The sequence below is a fragment of the Bactrocera latifrons genome, unplaced genomic scaffold (genome assembly GCF_001853355.1).
Source record: "Bactrocera latifrons isolate USDA-ARS-PBARC rearing strain unplaced genomic scaffold, ASM185335v1 scaffold_52, whole genome shotgun sequence".
Classification (NCBI taxonomy): Eukaryota; Metazoa; Arthropoda; class Insecta; order Diptera; family Tephritidae; genus Bactrocera; species Bactrocera latifrons.
In genome coordinates, this window is record NW_017537179.1 from 61,038 (window position 1) to 78,061 (window position 17,024).

The 17,024-nt window shown below is 38.5% G+C and overlaps 2 protein-coding genes across 2 annotated transcripts; one reads left to right on the top strand and one right to left on the bottom strand.

Moving 5' to 3' along the window:
- Positions 1-2,408: 2,408 nt before the first annotated feature.
- Positions 2,409-3,948, top strand: LOC108974014. Its single transcript, XM_018941585.1, has one exon. The coding sequence runs from the start codon at positions 2,644-2,646 to the stop codon at positions 3,586-3,588; it is 945 nt and encodes a 314-aa protein (XP_018797130.1). The 5' UTR covers positions 2,409-2,643; the 3' UTR covers positions 3,589-3,948.
- An 89-nt stretch (positions 3,949-4,037) lies between these two features.
- Positions 4,038-13,115, bottom strand: LOC108974002. Its single transcript, XM_018941571.1, has 6 exons — positions 12,770-13,115; positions 11,403-11,584; positions 10,684-11,324; positions 6,025-6,286; positions 5,618-5,934; positions 4,038-4,376 (listed from the first exon to the last, which is right to left on the bottom strand). The coding sequence occupies exons 1-6, from the start codon at positions 13,066-13,068 to the stop codon at positions 4,038-4,040; spliced, it is 2,040 nt and encodes a 679-aa protein (XP_018797116.1). The 5' UTR covers positions 13,069-13,115.
- Between the last annotated feature and the right edge of the window lie 3,909 nt (positions 13,116-17,024).

The following is a 17,024-nucleotide window of genomic DNA, read 5'->3' on the forward strand; positions in this document are numbered from 1 at the left end:
ATTTGTAGAATAATCCAGCGCATAATTTGGACTTAGCACCAAAGGACTTCTTTTTATTCCCGTACAGTAAAATTGTTTAAGGATTTTTTCATACGCATGCAAAAGTTTATAGATCTTAATAGGGGAATTTTTTTAAAACAATAAAGCAATTTACGATGATTTTTATTTGATTTTGTTTTCTAATCCCGAAATATAAAATCCAATCTACGTATTCTCGCGCCTGTTGAAGGTTAGGGCTAACTAGTTCTATTCATTTACATATGTGTCCGGCCGGGAACTTTGCAATTGACCTAATGTTACATATATTCGACCAGAAATGAATATTTAGATCCCACATAAACAAAGACGTTATATATCATATTATTAATAAAAGTACACCAAGTTATACAGAAATCATCACAAAGTGTTTACCAGTGTTATTAGCGTTTATTTTTAGTAAATGAGGTTTGTTATCCGATATCGCTCCAGAAGGAGGTGGTCAAAATATTTTTTTCCGCAAATTTGGTTAATAGGGTTTTATGGGTTTGTGATATATGTATTTAAATTTAGTAGCAGGCGGAGTTAAGTTTTTTTTTAATTATTTTTCAAACAATCAATGTATCAAATTACAGACTTGTATCTTAATTTGCGGCTTAGTTATAGGTTTTCATAGTTCTGGTAGTTCAAGGTATTTCAACTTCGTCGTCAAAGTCAGATCATTTATATATATAACAAACCTTGTATATTCTTTAGCAACATACTGTGTGCTGCCGGCTTATCTTAACCCTCCTTACTTTTTTCTTCATTGTCATCAATGAGTGTTTTTAAATCCATTCTTATATATTTGTATTTACATACAGACTATAAATTTACCGGGTCTTCCGATGGGTATGATAAGATTTCTTTTGTGAGCTTTTTTCGTTGTATTCAGTAAAGGTCACAATTTCATCATGGAAAGATATACGCAAGCAAACGTTTACAAATTATTTAATTTTATTATCAAATTATACGTATAAAATTGTTCTCACTCAAGAACTGAAGACATTGGACCACCGCAAACGTCGTGAATTTCTTGATTTTGTCTTGGAAGAACTTGAATAATGTAAAATAATGTTTTTTAAAAGCCGATCTCCTCCGATGAGGTTCACGTTAATTTGACTGATGCCGATATTATTGTGAAGAAAATCGACAATTATTCATGTATAGTACAATCATTGAAGCCTAATTGACAGTTTGAAATGAAGCTGATGACACCATATTTGTTAATGGAGAGCGGTATATAGTACATCGATGACAACCAACTTTTAACGGCCGCAGTTGTAGGAAGTGGATCTTGAAAGCATGTGCTTTCAACCAGACGAGCCTAGGTGCCACACAGCACGCGAATTATTGTGAAATAAGTTTGGGATTAAATTATTTCAAGAAATTATGGTTTTGAAGGGTCTCTAAAGAATTATAATTTAACACACCAATTTACTACTTCTATAAGGGTTATTTGTAGCTGTAAACCAGGCTCTTTTCAAACTTTAGAAGTCCATATTGCAAGTGCTTTTCATTACATGCGACATGATTTAGTGGAAAAAATACTCGAAAACTGTCTTCATCGTATTCGTTCCTGCAAAGCAAATAAAAGAACATTTGAATTTTCTTAAAAATTAGTGAGTTTTTTTTAGAAATCATATCACTCTGGTTGGGAAGCCCTGTGTATCGGAAGGTTAATCGGGAAATTTCTCTCTCTTAGTCAGCGTGTGTGTACACGTACATAAGTAATAAAGCACCCAGTAATGTGTATTGCGTGTCGATAAACAGTTTGGCAGCAGCACGAACGTCACCAAAAACAAGTAGAGAAATGAGAATGTTTTCTATAAAATTTCGGCACGAACGTACAATACGGTACAGTTAGTGAATGCAAACGATTAATCTACAGAAGAAAGTGGGTGGAAAAAGTTAGCCTATGAAAGTGTTGCGCACACTCAGTGCCACAGATGCAACCAAGTCCACATTTGTAGCACTAACACCGATCGCTACTTGCGATTGTAATAACAATAAAAAATCGCATTTAAAATAAATAATTAGGTGATCACTTCCAATTGGTAGCCAATAGCAGTCAGCAACGGCAAAAGATTGCACCAAATCAGCAGCGATGCTTGTAATGTAATCGCTCTAAGCCAACGGGCCGCAATGGAAAAGTAAGTGGCTACGAATCCAACACGCTCTAAATAGTCAGCGCATGCGAGGAAAAAACAAAAGCGTGGCAAGCGGACGTGTGTGTGCAGATCGGTTGCAAAGGAAAATACTAAATGATTTGTACGGCTCTGGCAGACTTGGCATGTGGGTCCAGCAATAGCAGCGGCAATAACAGTGGCAGTCAATTGCGACGCCGCACTATTTGTGGCAAGGTAAAGTGTATAAATTTGATTGGCACACATGCGGCGCTGATCAGTTGCATTTTGCTGAAAGTTTGGAGAGGCTGCTATGAACTGGATATCCTTTGCTACATTTTAAACAAGCCGTTCATGAGTATATAGGGAAACAGATAAGCGCATAGTTCGAAGTTCTCCTTTCACTGCAACAGCGCGGCAAGGATATGTGGTAGAAGCCGCCACCGCTACACGCCCGTAATAAGTGGATAAATTTGCTCTCCTGCAGCCGAATCTCATCGCCATGGACGTGAATTTCAGGCTAGGGATCACATTAATACTGATCGCACTGTGTCAGGAAGCGACCTTGTTGGAATTGCCCGCTCAGAACAGTAATGGCAACAGCAGTCCCCACAAAGTCGCTCGTAGCACACTGCTCGATAATGGACTCACGCGTACATTAAAGCATATTTACGGTATTTGTGGTGATCGAGATGATCTCTTTTGGTGCTTCAAGGTGCAGGCAGCACGCATGTTGGGTCGCGCGTTGAAAGTGCACAACATAAATATCTTGGAGGGAGTCACAATTGTCCAGAAGGTGGAAAATGAGACACGGACAGGCCGTGCGAGCGCAAATGCCGATTTAATTCTGAATAATCGCGATTTGGATAATCTGTCAATGAAAAGCTTGGATGCGCTGTTACTGGAACGTTTTTTGCGCTTTGTTGATAGTCGACAGCTGCAGGTGAATTTACCGCGCCTACTTACTTTCGGACAGCGTAATGGGCAAGATATCTTTGGCACGGCAATGGGTTACTTCAAACAATTTGCTTTGGGTGACGTGGAAGCTGACAATGCTGTAGATGAGGGACGTAAAAAAAAGGGCGACGATAAGAAGTATTTGGGTCCATTTATTGCGGCTGTAATGCTAAAGACGGCCATACTGAAGATGGCCTACCACTCTATCGCAATTATCGCAGGCAAGGCACTGATCGTGGGAAAAATTGCGCTCATAATCAGCGCCATAATTGGACTCAAGAAGTTGGTGTCGGCGGAGGGTGGTGAAAAAACCACTTACGAAATAGTGAAACACCCACAAGTACAGCATAGCCAAACCTATTCATCAAGTCATGCGGGCGAGTACGAGGCTGGGCATGAAAGTGGCTCTTACCATCGCAGCATCGATGACGAGATGATGATGCAGGATAAGGCTTACAACGCTTGGGTGCCGTCGCGTGTGCATTCATAATAACGCTAAATTATGTCAATGTATAGAGTGTGGTTATATATTGGAATATACATCGAAGCGGCGTTGTTGTAGAGAGTCGTCATTGTCGCAGTTAAGCGATCTTACGTCAAACCAAAGCTGATCACCAAAAAGTAGGAAATATATGGAATATTGAAAATGACAATTGAAACTTAGGTAAATTATTCACGTTTAGTAAGGCACAGTGGTGTTATTTACATTTTTATTTATATACATATATGTATTTATATCATTGTTAAACCTAATGCTTAATATATCTAGTTGTGTTGTATGTATTTTTAGCCAAGTAAGTTCTAGTCTGTAAGCTTATCGGCGTAATAAAGAAAATATTCGCTTCCCATTTTTAAGATTTTTCATTTTCTACTTTGCTACACACTTATATCAATATGTTTGTCATAATGAACACTTTCACTTAATAATCTCAATTTACTCTAAAGAAATCCAGCTTGCGCCTGTCTACGTCTATAACCATCATCTATGTCTTCATTAGCTGCTTCGTTGATTTCATTGACGTAATAGCGGTGATTTTGATGACTAGCGGAAGCTTTTGGTGGAGGAGGTGGCGTAGGCGAGTGATGATAAGCTTTGACAGGCTGTAGCCCTTCGCTGATTATTTCTGCCGCAGGATAAATATGTGGCATGTGGCGACGATGCCATCCTTCATCGTGCTCATATCTGCCGTGTCCACCTCCGCTGCCATGTCCTTGGCCGGTTACAACAATACGCTCCGTGCTAACGCTACTTCCAGTCGATCCCTTTTTGAGACTGCCCTAAAAAACAAGTTTCAATGTCGCGTATGCAAATGACTGTTAAATTAAAGGATTAATTCTAATATGCTTATGAATTGGATTAATTTAATGAAAGTCAATTGTTGATGATGCACTGGAAGTGTTTTGTAATAATAGATATTTAATTCGGTGGATATTGCCAAAATTAGTCAGCTTTAAGACTTGAGTTTACTAATTTAAATTTTTTTGCTCTTTAAAAGAAATGTTGCTTTCTGTTGCTGGCGTAGCTAATTAGTTTAGATTATTTAAAGACCATCTAAAGGAACTTCATTCCCATTTCTACGACTTCATTTTACGATCTAGATGTCATTGACATTCATCGTAACCGTGCGAGGTTAAATAAATATAATTCGGTGCCTGACAAAATTCTAATGACCTATGTATCTCTTGGGGTTTTTGAAATAATCCAAAATACCTGGAATTTTTTAAAGATTACTACGGAAATCATTTATGGGTTTTTTAAGAAATTTTAAAATTGCAAATTATCTTTATACTCCGTTATGTCTGTAATTTCTAAAATATTCCCGTATTTGTTGTTGTTGGTGATGAAAAAATATCAATTTCAATAAAAATTTTTTTTGTGTTACTGGCCTGATTTCAAGAGCTTTTATTAAAAAACCTTACGAAATTTCTGATGAAAAAGTCTTATGGTAAGGGTGGCTTTCTCAGTAAGACAATGGTGGTGTCTACATTTAAGCTGGGTCTACTTGAAACTCAATATAAACGATGCTTGATAAAATATTTGAACCTAAAGTGCGGTTATTAGAATCATAGGAAAGCTTTTTGCAAATCTTTGTTCCGAAGATTGAATTACATTTCTGCCACTACTTCCACTTTTCCGAAACCCGAAAGGAATACTTCACCAAGACTTAATTTTCAATTAAAATTTTGTACTGGGAAATAGAAAATAGGAAATAAATATAGGACTAAAATTACTACTGACCGCTTAGCCGAATTTAATGAAATAATTTAGTAACGAAATTATGAATTGTTAAGCTGCGAACATATGGTAAAGATAATTAAAGCAATACCAATAGCTGAATTCAAATTAGACTTGTTAAATAGTTGGGTTGTAAAGTTTTATACCTTGCGTTAGTTAATTGTTTAATTTTATAGGAACTATTGCTTTCGAATAAAGAACAACTAGACTTAGAAGACCGTTAGGGAAACCGCTTATATGAACTTATGTGTGTATGTATGTATGGAATTGTGTGTTTACTCACGAGTACGGAAACGAGCAGTGCTACTTTCGCCATAACGAAGGCGGCGCCCGCGATCAGGATCACTTTGCCGAGGAACATTTGCGCGACCATAGCCATCATCGCCATTCCACCCATCATTGCCATATTTTTGTCTTTGCCCTTCTTTTTGCGTCCTTTAAGTGAATTGTAATTATTTGAAAGTCCTTCTTTAATTACTAGTTTTTTCTTATGCTTGTCCTTGTCTTTGTGTTCATTCTTATCTTTGTATTTGTCTTTCTTTGTTTTGTTCTTGTCCTTACCTTTGCACTTGTCCTTTTCTTTCTTCTTTTTGTCTCTATCTTTATATTTGTCTTTCTTGTGCTTATTTTTATCTTTAGTTACCTTTTTCTTTTTTGTTTTCTTATGTTTTTCTTTCTTTTTCTTCTTGCTGTCTTTGTCTTTATTCTTGTCCAGTTCAATCTTGTCTTTGTCATTTTGCAAGAATATTGTGTCGTCACTACTGCTAGCACTGAATGTTTCTAATTTATCATCTACTAGACCATTGAATAGTCGATGCGTACCTTCATCCGCTTGCGCCGCCTCCGTTTCGGGCAACGTTTCAGGCGGTGCAATATTCTGCAGCGATAGTCCATCGATTGCGTTCGAGATTCCAGCGCCAATTTTTTTCAGTGTTCCGACGGAGGTTGGCAACTGCAAGCGAATTGAACGCGTTTTAGCTAGTTGCAACAAACCCGCTACAATCCCACTCTCGTTATGCTGGCTGTCACCTTCTGCTTGAACTGAGCGTTGTCGAGGTGCTTGATTTCTCGAAAAATTTAGCTGTTTTTCGCTCTTATTGCCTGTCAACTTCTCGACGAAAATGTAATCTCCCCATTGCCATGTGCTGTTGTCCTGTGCGACCGCATCGACGAACCTCAGCAATTGATTCTCCAAACATGGCCACTGTTCCGTTGCAGCCAAGCACTGTGTAACCGAGCGGCCAACAGCACGCAGTGTCATCAACTCAACTGTATCAGTCACATTATTGGCTGTCCTTCTTGGTATTGTTATGGTCACGGTAATCGGGCAGCATTTGAAAAGGATCAAAAATTGCAAAACAAGCCCTGCCACACACAAACACTGACAGCCACACGTTACCGCATACATTTTCGTCAATTGCAAATTTTATTTCGTAAAACCAATTAATTTCTTGCACTTTGAATGTAAATTTCGTTCTAGACACTATGACCTCTTCTTGGTGGTTTCACCTCAACAGCGGGACACAACCGCAACCGACACCTTTATTCAAATACTAAAATGTTTTCTCTTAATTTGTCTGCATTTATAGGAATTCTATGGGTGGGTGCACACAACTTTTTCCGTCGGCCCTACGGTTGTTGTTAATATCAACCACTTAGATAAAAACCTATAGAAACGTAGAAAAAATTATTTGGTAATACAAATATGAAAATGGGAAATTAAAAAACACCTCAATGTAACTGACTTTGAGAAAAAGTTGTGTATATTTTTAGAACAGACAGACAGCACGAGACACAAAAGGTAAAAACGATTTACTTGGGTTAATATGGGGCTTTTTGTCTTTCTGTAAATTCTGCTCTCCTTATTCAAAGCACTGTAATTAGTGTGTTTGTCAAAGCGGTAAAATGAAAAACGAAATTAGAAATTTATTGCCATCTAATCAGTGATGATACAACGTAGCTTTTGTGCTACGACTTTGTCTGGTTTGTAGCGCCATACAAACCGAAACTGTTAGGCGATGCTGTGACACACATATTATTCCATATAAGAGAATAAGTAAGTTGTATAAGTAATGGCTCGAGTACTTTTGTTTCACAGTTAAACGATTTTTACACATTCAACAGGGAATAATAGGTTTGCGATTTTTGTTGCGCTGAAAAGGAAGGTATGTATAGTACGTGATTAAGTGATCAGCGTGACCACCTAAATCGATGTAGCCATGTCCACCAGTGTGTCGGTCTATTCGTCTGTATATACGCGAACTAGTCCTTCAGTTTTCGATATATGTATATTAGAGCTGTGTTCAAAAAGTATCGCGAATTTTGTGTTTTTTCAAAAATTATTTATTTATTCATGAATATCTATTTTGTCCCCTTCAAAGTAATCTCCATGAGATATTATACACTTGTGCYAACGGTTTTTCCAATCTTCGAAGCACTTCAAAAAATCACTTTTTATAATCTTCTTCAGCTCCTCCTTCGATGCCGCCTTTATCTCGTCAAGAGAAGCGTAACACGTCCTTTCATGGGCCTCTTCAGTTTAAGGAACAAGGCAAAGTCACAGGGGGCCAGATCTGCGGAATACGGTGGCTGCGGCATCATTATTGTGTTGTTTTTGGCCAAAAAGTCGCGCACAAGCAACGATGTGTGAGCAGGGGCGTTATCGTGGTGCAAAAGCCAATTTTTGTCACATCTTCTCGGCCTTCTGAGAACAATTTGTACCACCGATGAACGTTGCTTCGGTTCAAGGTAGCTTCTCCGTATACCACCGTCAACATTCGGAATGCATCCGCGCACTTAATTTTGTTATTCACACAAAATTTGATACAGGTTCTTTGACCGATTTTTTTGAGTAGGTAAAAATCGAAGACGATCCAAAACACGTGCAAGCAAAGCAGCTGTCAACGATTAAATGAACATTCAAAATGGTCGAGCTTGTCGGCATAAGCGAGAGATATGAGTACCAACATAACGCCACAAAAAATTAGAAATTCGAATATTCGTAACCGGCAAAAATTCAAAATTCGCGATACTTTTTGAACACTCCTCGTAGTAGACCTGAAACACGTCCTTTTCTCACCAAGCAGTTGTGAATTCGCCGGAACTGCCGATATCGGACTACTGTAGCATACAGCTGTGAAACAAAGTGAACGATCTGAAGTCCTTATATGGAAAACTTTTGTATTTCACGAAGTATGGTATCTTCATAAAATTTGTTATAGTTTACTATCGAAGGAATTTCTACAATCTTCGAAGAAAGTATTTAGATCGAATCTCCTTCCTCTTCTTCTTCTTTACTAGTGTAGAAAACGCTTACGCGGTTGTAGCCGAGTCAACAACAGCGCGCCAGTCGTTACTTCTTTTCAGAAGGTGGCGCCAATTGGAGATTCCAAGCGAAGCAAGGTCCTTCTCCATCTAGTCCTTCCAACGGATTGAAGGTCTTCCTTTTCCTCTGCTTCCCTCGACGGATACTGCGTCGAATATTTTCAGAGAGAACTATGTCAATGTCGTCGTATATCTCATACAGCTCATCGTTCCATCGAATGCGGTATTCGCCATTGCCAATGCGCAAAGGACTATCTATCTAGTATCTATGCCTCTGCACCATATAGCAGAATGGGCAATGAGTGACTTATAGAGTTTTGTTTTAGTTCGTCGGGATAGGACTTTGTTTCGCAATTGTCTACCTGTATTTAGTCCGAAGTAGCACCTGTTGGCAGGAATTAATCTGCGTTGGATTTCGAGGTTAACGTTGTTGTTGGCGCAAATGCTGTTTCCAAGATAGATGAAATTACCTACGCCTTCGAAGTAATGACTGTCAAGAGTGATGAGTGCGACGACTGTTTGTTTGGTGACAGGAGATATTTCGTCTTGCTCTCGTTCACCACCATTCAACTTTCGTATCCATTCTGGAGAAAGCAAAACTAACGGTAGGGTTGTCAAATGCCAATGATATCACCTTCTGCAGATCGAGTCATTTCTCCAAGATTAGACTGAAGAACTCACACGAAAGGGAGTCGTCTTGTCTGTAACCTCTTGTAGTATCTGGAAAGGTCCTTTCCGATCCTGACGGACTTTTGGTGTTGCTCAACGTTAGTTTGTGTGTAGTATTAGTTATGAGGGGCTACCAATTAAAGCCAAACTAATAAGGTCCAATCAGTTTGTTGACGGTGGGCTTTAATTTTTCACACAGTCCGCTCGATAGAACCTTATATGCGATGTTTAGGAGACTTATCCCGCGGTATTTGGCGCAGATTGTAAATCTCTCTTTTTGTGGATCGGCAAAATACACATAAATTCTAATCGTCGCTCGTGCTTTCGACCGACCATATTTTACATGCTCCTCATTAGTCCTTCGCCACCGTGTTTGAATAGCTTGGCCAGCAATCCACTGCAAGACGGAAACTATTATACTCTGTTGCAAGAGTACAAAAATGTATCATTTGAATAAAAATAAGAGATGACCCGGATAATTTCAAAGGCTTGAACATTTTTTTTTTAAACTGGTTTGACTCTGCATTTGGTCTTTTTAGTTGCTATATTTGACTGTTGGGTCTTAAAAACCAAATATATAGTTTCTACTTGGTTCAAAAATCACGAAGCTTCGTTAAACATTTTTACATTTCGTAAATACCAAACGTACGATAATTAATAAATACTGACGACTAAATTTTACATGATAAATGGATTAAAGTGAAGTTTCATTGCAAAGGTGGTTCATCCGTGTCTAAATCGTTTATTACTACGTTCAACATTATCCCCAAACGTGAAAAAACCTAAAAAAAATACAACCCTATTTTGTTTCTCGTTGGGTCCGATAATTAGTATTTACCCTCACCATCTGATACTGTAGAATCAAATGAGAATTATTTGGTCTCGTAGTGTCAAATTGAGGAAAACTTAAACGATTCTTATGAGGCAGCAGGAGGTGCAATAAGAATGCTGCCGCCACGATGTTACTATTCCGAACTGTATGTCCACATCATATCAGAGCTGTTTAAGAGCAACCCGAAGTGGGATCCATTATTACACACCAGATATCAAGGAATAATCGGTACAGTGGACTTCAGCCAGCTATTCTGTTTTCAAAAGGTCTCAATATTAATAATCAGCTGAATGGGAGAGCGGAAGTGGATATAAATATTACCGATTTATTCTAAAAAATCTAATTAGATAACGACAACCATCTTTACAAAATCTGCCCTTTAATTACGTAAAACTATGCCTTAATAATAGTAATAACAAGTACATATAAATAATTTAACTTACTAAAACTTAAATTGTCAAACATTTACAAACGCAGTTTTGTGAACATGTTGCGCATCAGAGAAAAATGACATTTGTTCACACCCTCAAATCAACGACTTTCCAACCATTATGTTCTTGATTCGTTGTCTTGAAATCAGCAATTTTTACCTCACCTTCGTCGTCATCATAAGCACTGGGACCGAGTTTTCCGTTCGTTGATCGCAATTTTCCGCTTCTATTGTGTATCATGGCTACTTGCTTCTCATAGTCGTAAAATCGGTCAGGAGCCGGCGTTGTTGCTGTTACGGTAGCCCGTGATGCATATTCACGTGGCTTCTCGAAGTTTACTTTACGATCGTTGCGTTTATATGGTGGATGGTGATGAAGTTCATCGTTTTCATAGTGTTGATTGAAAACACCTGCTTTGCCGGGTAAGTAGCCATCGCCACCTCCATATGCATGAGCGAGAGGGTTGAAGGGCGAGGGTCCCAGTGGAGGTCCACCACCGCCTCCGCCGAAAAGTCCAAAGCCACCAAATCCGCCTGCACCAGCGCCAGCACTGAGTGCAGTTAAAGCTCCACCAACGCCTAAAAAGCTGCTTAGATAAATGGCGAACTTAGCCAAGAAAAGCGACTTCTTCAGCAGCAAGCAGATACCAGCGAACACAAGCGGCACCAGTGCGACCAAGTTGAATTTAAAGCCGAGCAAAAATGGCAGCAAGTATTGTTTCGTTAAGAGGCGAGCTTTTGTTTTTGTTTGGAGGGAGTATGAAGTAAAAACACTGGTCAGAGATTTATAGCGTATTCGAAAGTTCAACTTACCCGTTGATGGCTCTTCATAGCCAAAGTTTCGCTCAGCAGTAGATGGATCCAGCACAAACTGCGCAACACTATTAGTATCGGCAGTGGGCCCAATCTTGAACATTAATCCCGGATATATTGCATCCATATGCCATTCAAGCCCACGTTGACCCATTACGGCACCGGCATTTTCCAATATTCCTCTACAATGTTAAAAATAATCAAGTACTGGCCGTAATTGAAATTAAATAATATTAAATAAATTGATTCTTCACGATCTTCTTTAATTTATGTGTTTTCCACTAACTCGTTGGGCAGAGAGCATTAGCTCTGTTACCTCACAAACATTGAGTGTTAAACCTCAGTCACCAGAAAAGTTTACAATTGGGCAACGCCCACTTTAGATATTGCCCTATTTTAAGTGTCATCAACTTATTTACATTTGGAATAGATAGTCGCACATCAATAAAAATATAGTAATATAACTTTTTCAGTTCTAATATCCATCTCTTTCTAAAAAAAGTAAATCATTCTAAAAGTTGTTAGATTAAGTTTATATAAAACTAAATATCTATAGTTCATCCAAAAAGTCTGTTGGGTAAGAAAATCAGTTACGCGACTTGAGAAATGAGATCTAATGCTGAACATCTCTAATACATGCACATTTGAATTTATATTTAACAAGTGGTACAATATATATCGGCTAAGTCCTTCCATTTCGGCCAATGCGGTACAGGCTTGTTTCACTATATTTAGCATACATCTCTGCCTAACAATTGTTTGTTGGTGTTCGTGGTGAATGCAATTGATAAGAACTTTGCCTAGCCTAATTGGAAATGTTCTGGTGCAATTGAATATTTCAAATATGACAAAGATATTACGGCTAGATGGATTATGCAAAACGGTATTCAGATATATTATGCTACGAGCTTATTTTTGTGGGATTGAAAAAATAATCGGAATGTAAGTTTGTTATACCTTAAATACAAACGGTTCCTTACAAGAATTTTTTCCGATCGCAGCTATATGCTATATATTTTTTTTTTACTTATTTTTATTTTATTTTATTAAAGCTTACATAATAAACAAATTATTAAATAAACTAAAGTACGCAGCGCTAGCATCAAAGGCTTTCGGCTGATATGCTATATTTATCCGACAATAATCTATGCTACAATTGCTTCTCCGTATAATTAGTAAAACCAGAAAGCAGAAAGTTTGAGTTCATCTTCCTTTCTCACAGATTTAATTGTCAAAATGTGAACTTTTTAGAGGACTCTTGATTAATTTCACTTCTTAATACGCTTCTATGGAAATTTATTTGACTTTATTCAAATTCTTTTTCACGTTGCCCACGAGTAAATTGTAAAAATAAATTGTTTATTCACCTAAAATCCACAGGGTCTGTGTCCAAAAAATTTACCAAAGAACGCGCCGAAATTTTATCGTCCTTCGTAGAAACTAAATCCCTAAATAGTGTGTAATTGTCCTGTTCATCGAAGCGCTGCAGGAAATTGAGGGCTGTGCGACCGATGCACTCACGCAAACTCGGATGCTGCGATTGGCGCATGCAGTAACGGAATTGATCGAGTTCGCGTGATGTCGGGTCTACATTAGTGACAGCTTGAACGAAAGTTATGCACACAAAGAAAGTTAGTGTTACAAAAACTGCACGCGAGGATGACATTTTACGATGTTGAAATATGAACCGTTCACTTTTTAGGCGGATTTAATTCCCGGCGATGTAGGCGTTAGAAGAATAGGCGTTCAACTGAAATGGCCAGCTTGTTTGTTACACAGATTTATAGTATAGCCAAGGCGGATTACAGCGTTGGTGCTGTAAAAAGTTTATTGCTATGCCCTCTGATTCTCAGGTAGACTCGCCAATCCGACCAACACATCCAAAAAATGTGTAGGTATATATGAGTATGTATATGCTGAGCATGTGCTTTTTGACCGAAAAATCACCGTTGTACGTAATTCGCTAGGGTCGTCTTCACAAAAACCGACACACATAGAGTTCGCAAAAACAGACCGGTGCTTTGAATTTTCGCACATTAAAGACTTAATAGCTTCAAAGCCGAATTTAAGGAAAATGACGAAAACAAACAAAGAAAAAGTCAGCTGCGGAAACTGTCAGTGAGTGTGTGTGTCGGCCTCGTTAGCGACCGGCTTATCGGGCGTTGCTTGCCATGTTTCGTAGGCGCCAAACGCTGCGTGCTGCACCCATTGCCATGGTCAGTGCACACCGCTGGCGTCTAAATGAGCTCACATTAAATCTCGTCGGTAGATTTTCGGATTTTCGCAGTTTTCGCCCGTGTCCGCCCCGTTATGTAAGCGCGTTTTATTAGGGGCATTTGCATGAAATAATGTTTTTTGTGTGTTACTCGTTTCGTCGGCCGACCTGTTATGCATTCAGCGCAGATTTTAACCTAATGATAAATGAAAATGGCCAAAGTTATGAAATTTGCACATCTGTTAGCGATGTGTGACTTTAAAAAATGCAAAAGTGATTGTCTGAATGTAACTGTGTACACTGTGTTGCACCTATGTGGTGAAGAGTGATGAGAAAACGGCGTTGATATTTGGGGCGTAGAAATTTTGTTTCTTGGCTTATTTTACATAGTGTTCGTCTCCTTTCCGCATGTTAGGGAATCTGCTGACATATTGAAATAGTTTACATTGACTTTTGTGCACAGAAGCATGATCATATAGAAATGTAATATGTAAACACGGACATATAAAGTTGCTGTATAATATTATGTTGATGCGGTAAATGTATAAAAACACTTTATAATTATATAACCAAGAACCTCGGTTGTTATTATAACCATTTACAAATAAACAACAATAAACGTCTACTACGGGACAAAACTAGGGTTCAGCATAAAGTTTTGAGAGACAGCCGATTGAGAGTGCAAAGGATAGCTAAGGCAGTGTTCTAATCTGACAACCCATCGTCTATGAACTGGTGTCCCATCCAGAGTATTCTCCATTTTTGATCCGGTCATCATGCCATCAAATATTTATACAAGTCGCCTGATGAGCTGAATTTGACGAAAATAGGGAGACGACACGAATGTGGAGTCTTCGGAAAAATCTTTTTGATACCGGCTAAATGCGTAAAGAATTACTGGTACAAAGTTTTTTTTTAATTTTGTGTTTTTGAGGAAAACTAATTATTGGACCAACAAAAATTGTTTGTATTGTATTGTATTTGCGATGTCTTTTCAGGTTCCTTTTTTAGTTTTGTGCACAACAAGAGAAAAAAAAGAAAAACAACACAGACAACGCCCCTGGTCTGTGTTGTTTTTGGACACATGTTCGCGCACAAGCAACAATGTGTGAGCAGAGGCGTTATATTGATGCAAAGCCAATATTTGTTCCCGGCTCTTCTGGCGGATTGGAAATGTTAGAAACCTTCACATTTGACCTAACTTGGCGCATTATTTCTATCTTGCTAATGAGGATTGATGTTTGAGTTTTGGTTTCACGTCATAGCCATAAATGCATGATTCGTCATCAGTTATGACCATCCGTAGCACAAATTTCGCACCGACGCGACTCATACACTTCATTAATGTTTTCGTCTTTTCTTGACGTGGCGTCCGGCACGCTCTTCGTCGTTCGTATAAACGTTGCTTTTGTCCAAATTAGCTTCACACTGGAGATGAGCAATATTGCGATTTTTCGATATCTGTGATTTCAGTGATTGCTATGTTGCTATTGCCGTCGCAACCAAGTCGACATTCAAATGGAGACCTTTTGTTGTTGTAGCGACAGATTCTGCCGATTTGACAGTGTTTGGCCGAATAATAGTCCGGGTCCGTTCCAATTACGTAGACTCGACTGTGGTGGGAGCGGGGACACCTTTTGTCGTTATTGGCGGCAAATTTTCTTTTGGGTTATGTAACTTGAGTCAAGTTTTTCCGCGTTTCTTTTCACTACATTTTCGCAAATGTTGGAGCGGTTCGGTTGTCTCGAAGTTCCTGGCTCATTATCAATATCTATTGGAGCTTTCGAGATAGTGTGGTTTGTATTACAATGGTTGTAGTATGATTTGCTTGTTTCTATTAGTAAAGAAAAAGTTAATAATTTTATATTAAACAAGTAAGGAGGGGCTAAGTTCGGGTGTCACCGAACATTTTATACTCTCGCATGATAAAGTGATAATCGAGATTTCAGGCGTGGTTGTGAACCGATTCACTCATATTTCGTACATCATCAGGGTGTTAAGAAAATATTATATAAGAAATTTCATTGAAATCGGTCGAGTAGTTCCTGAGATATGGTTTTTGGTCCATAAGTGGGCCACACCCATTTTCAATTTTTAAACAAAGTCTGGGTGCAGCTTCCTTCTGACATTTCTTCCGTAAAATTTAGTGTTTCTGACATTTTTTATTAGTCTGTTAACGCACTTTTAGTGATTTTCAACATAACCTTTGTATGGGAGGTGGGTGTGTTTATTATCCGATTTCTTCCATTTTTGAACTGTACACGGAAATGCCTAAAAGAAACGACTGTATACAGTTTGGTTGACATAGCTACAGTAGTTTTCGAGATATGTACAAAAAAGTTAGTAGGGGCGGGGCCACTCCCACTTTTCCAAAAAAATTACGTTCAAATGTGCCCCTCACTAATGCGATCCTTTGTGTCAAATTTTACTTTAATATCTTTATTTATGGCTTAATTATGACACTTTATGGGTTTTCGGTTTCCGCCATTTTGTGGGCGTGGCAGTGGGCCGATTTTGCCCATCTTCGAACTTAACCTTCTTATGGAGCCAAGAAATACGAGTACCAAGTTTCATTATGATATCTTGATAATTTTTACTCAAGTTACAGCTTGCATGGACGGACGGACAGACGGACGGACGGACAGACAGACATCCGGATTTCAACTCTACTCGTCACCCTGATCACTTTAGTATATATAACCCTATATCTGACTCTTTTAGATTTAGGACTTACAAAAAACCGTTATGTGAACAAAACTATAATACTCTCTTTAGCAACTTTGTTGCGAGAGTATAAAAACCACAGTTTCCCAAGCTTATTCTGGCCTGCTATCGCAATTCACAAGTTCGAACTGCTATCGCAATCGCAGTTCAAAGAAGCGAACTGGTATTTGTAAAATGTGATCGCAGTTGCGGTATGGAATCAAGTTCATTCTGAGAAAATAGAGTCCGTTCAAAAAAGTTTTCACTTTTTGCCTTAAATCATTTGCATTGGGATTCCAATGTAAATCTTCCCCCTTACACTAACCGTTTAAAGCTTATAAATCTCCATACACTCGCTAGTCGTAGGGAAATGCTTGGTATAATATTTCTTGTAAAACTCATCAATGGGTCAGTCTGTAGCCCATCTCTCTTGTCTGATATTAATTTTAACATTCCCGCTTTAAAAATTATAAACTTTAATCTAATTCTTAGTTTTGGCTTTTGAAATTTTTGTTTCTGTAGCTGAGTTCCTTAAGATCGCAACGCTTAAAACTCCCTTGCCTTTTATGACTCGGCTAATTCCGCTCGTTCGCGGATTGTGCCCCTCGCGTCGGTTGGGCGGGTGGAGGTTAATCGTTGGGTATTATTATTGTTATTATATGCGATTTTTCAATCACAGTGAAAAAATCATCGGTAGTGAAATA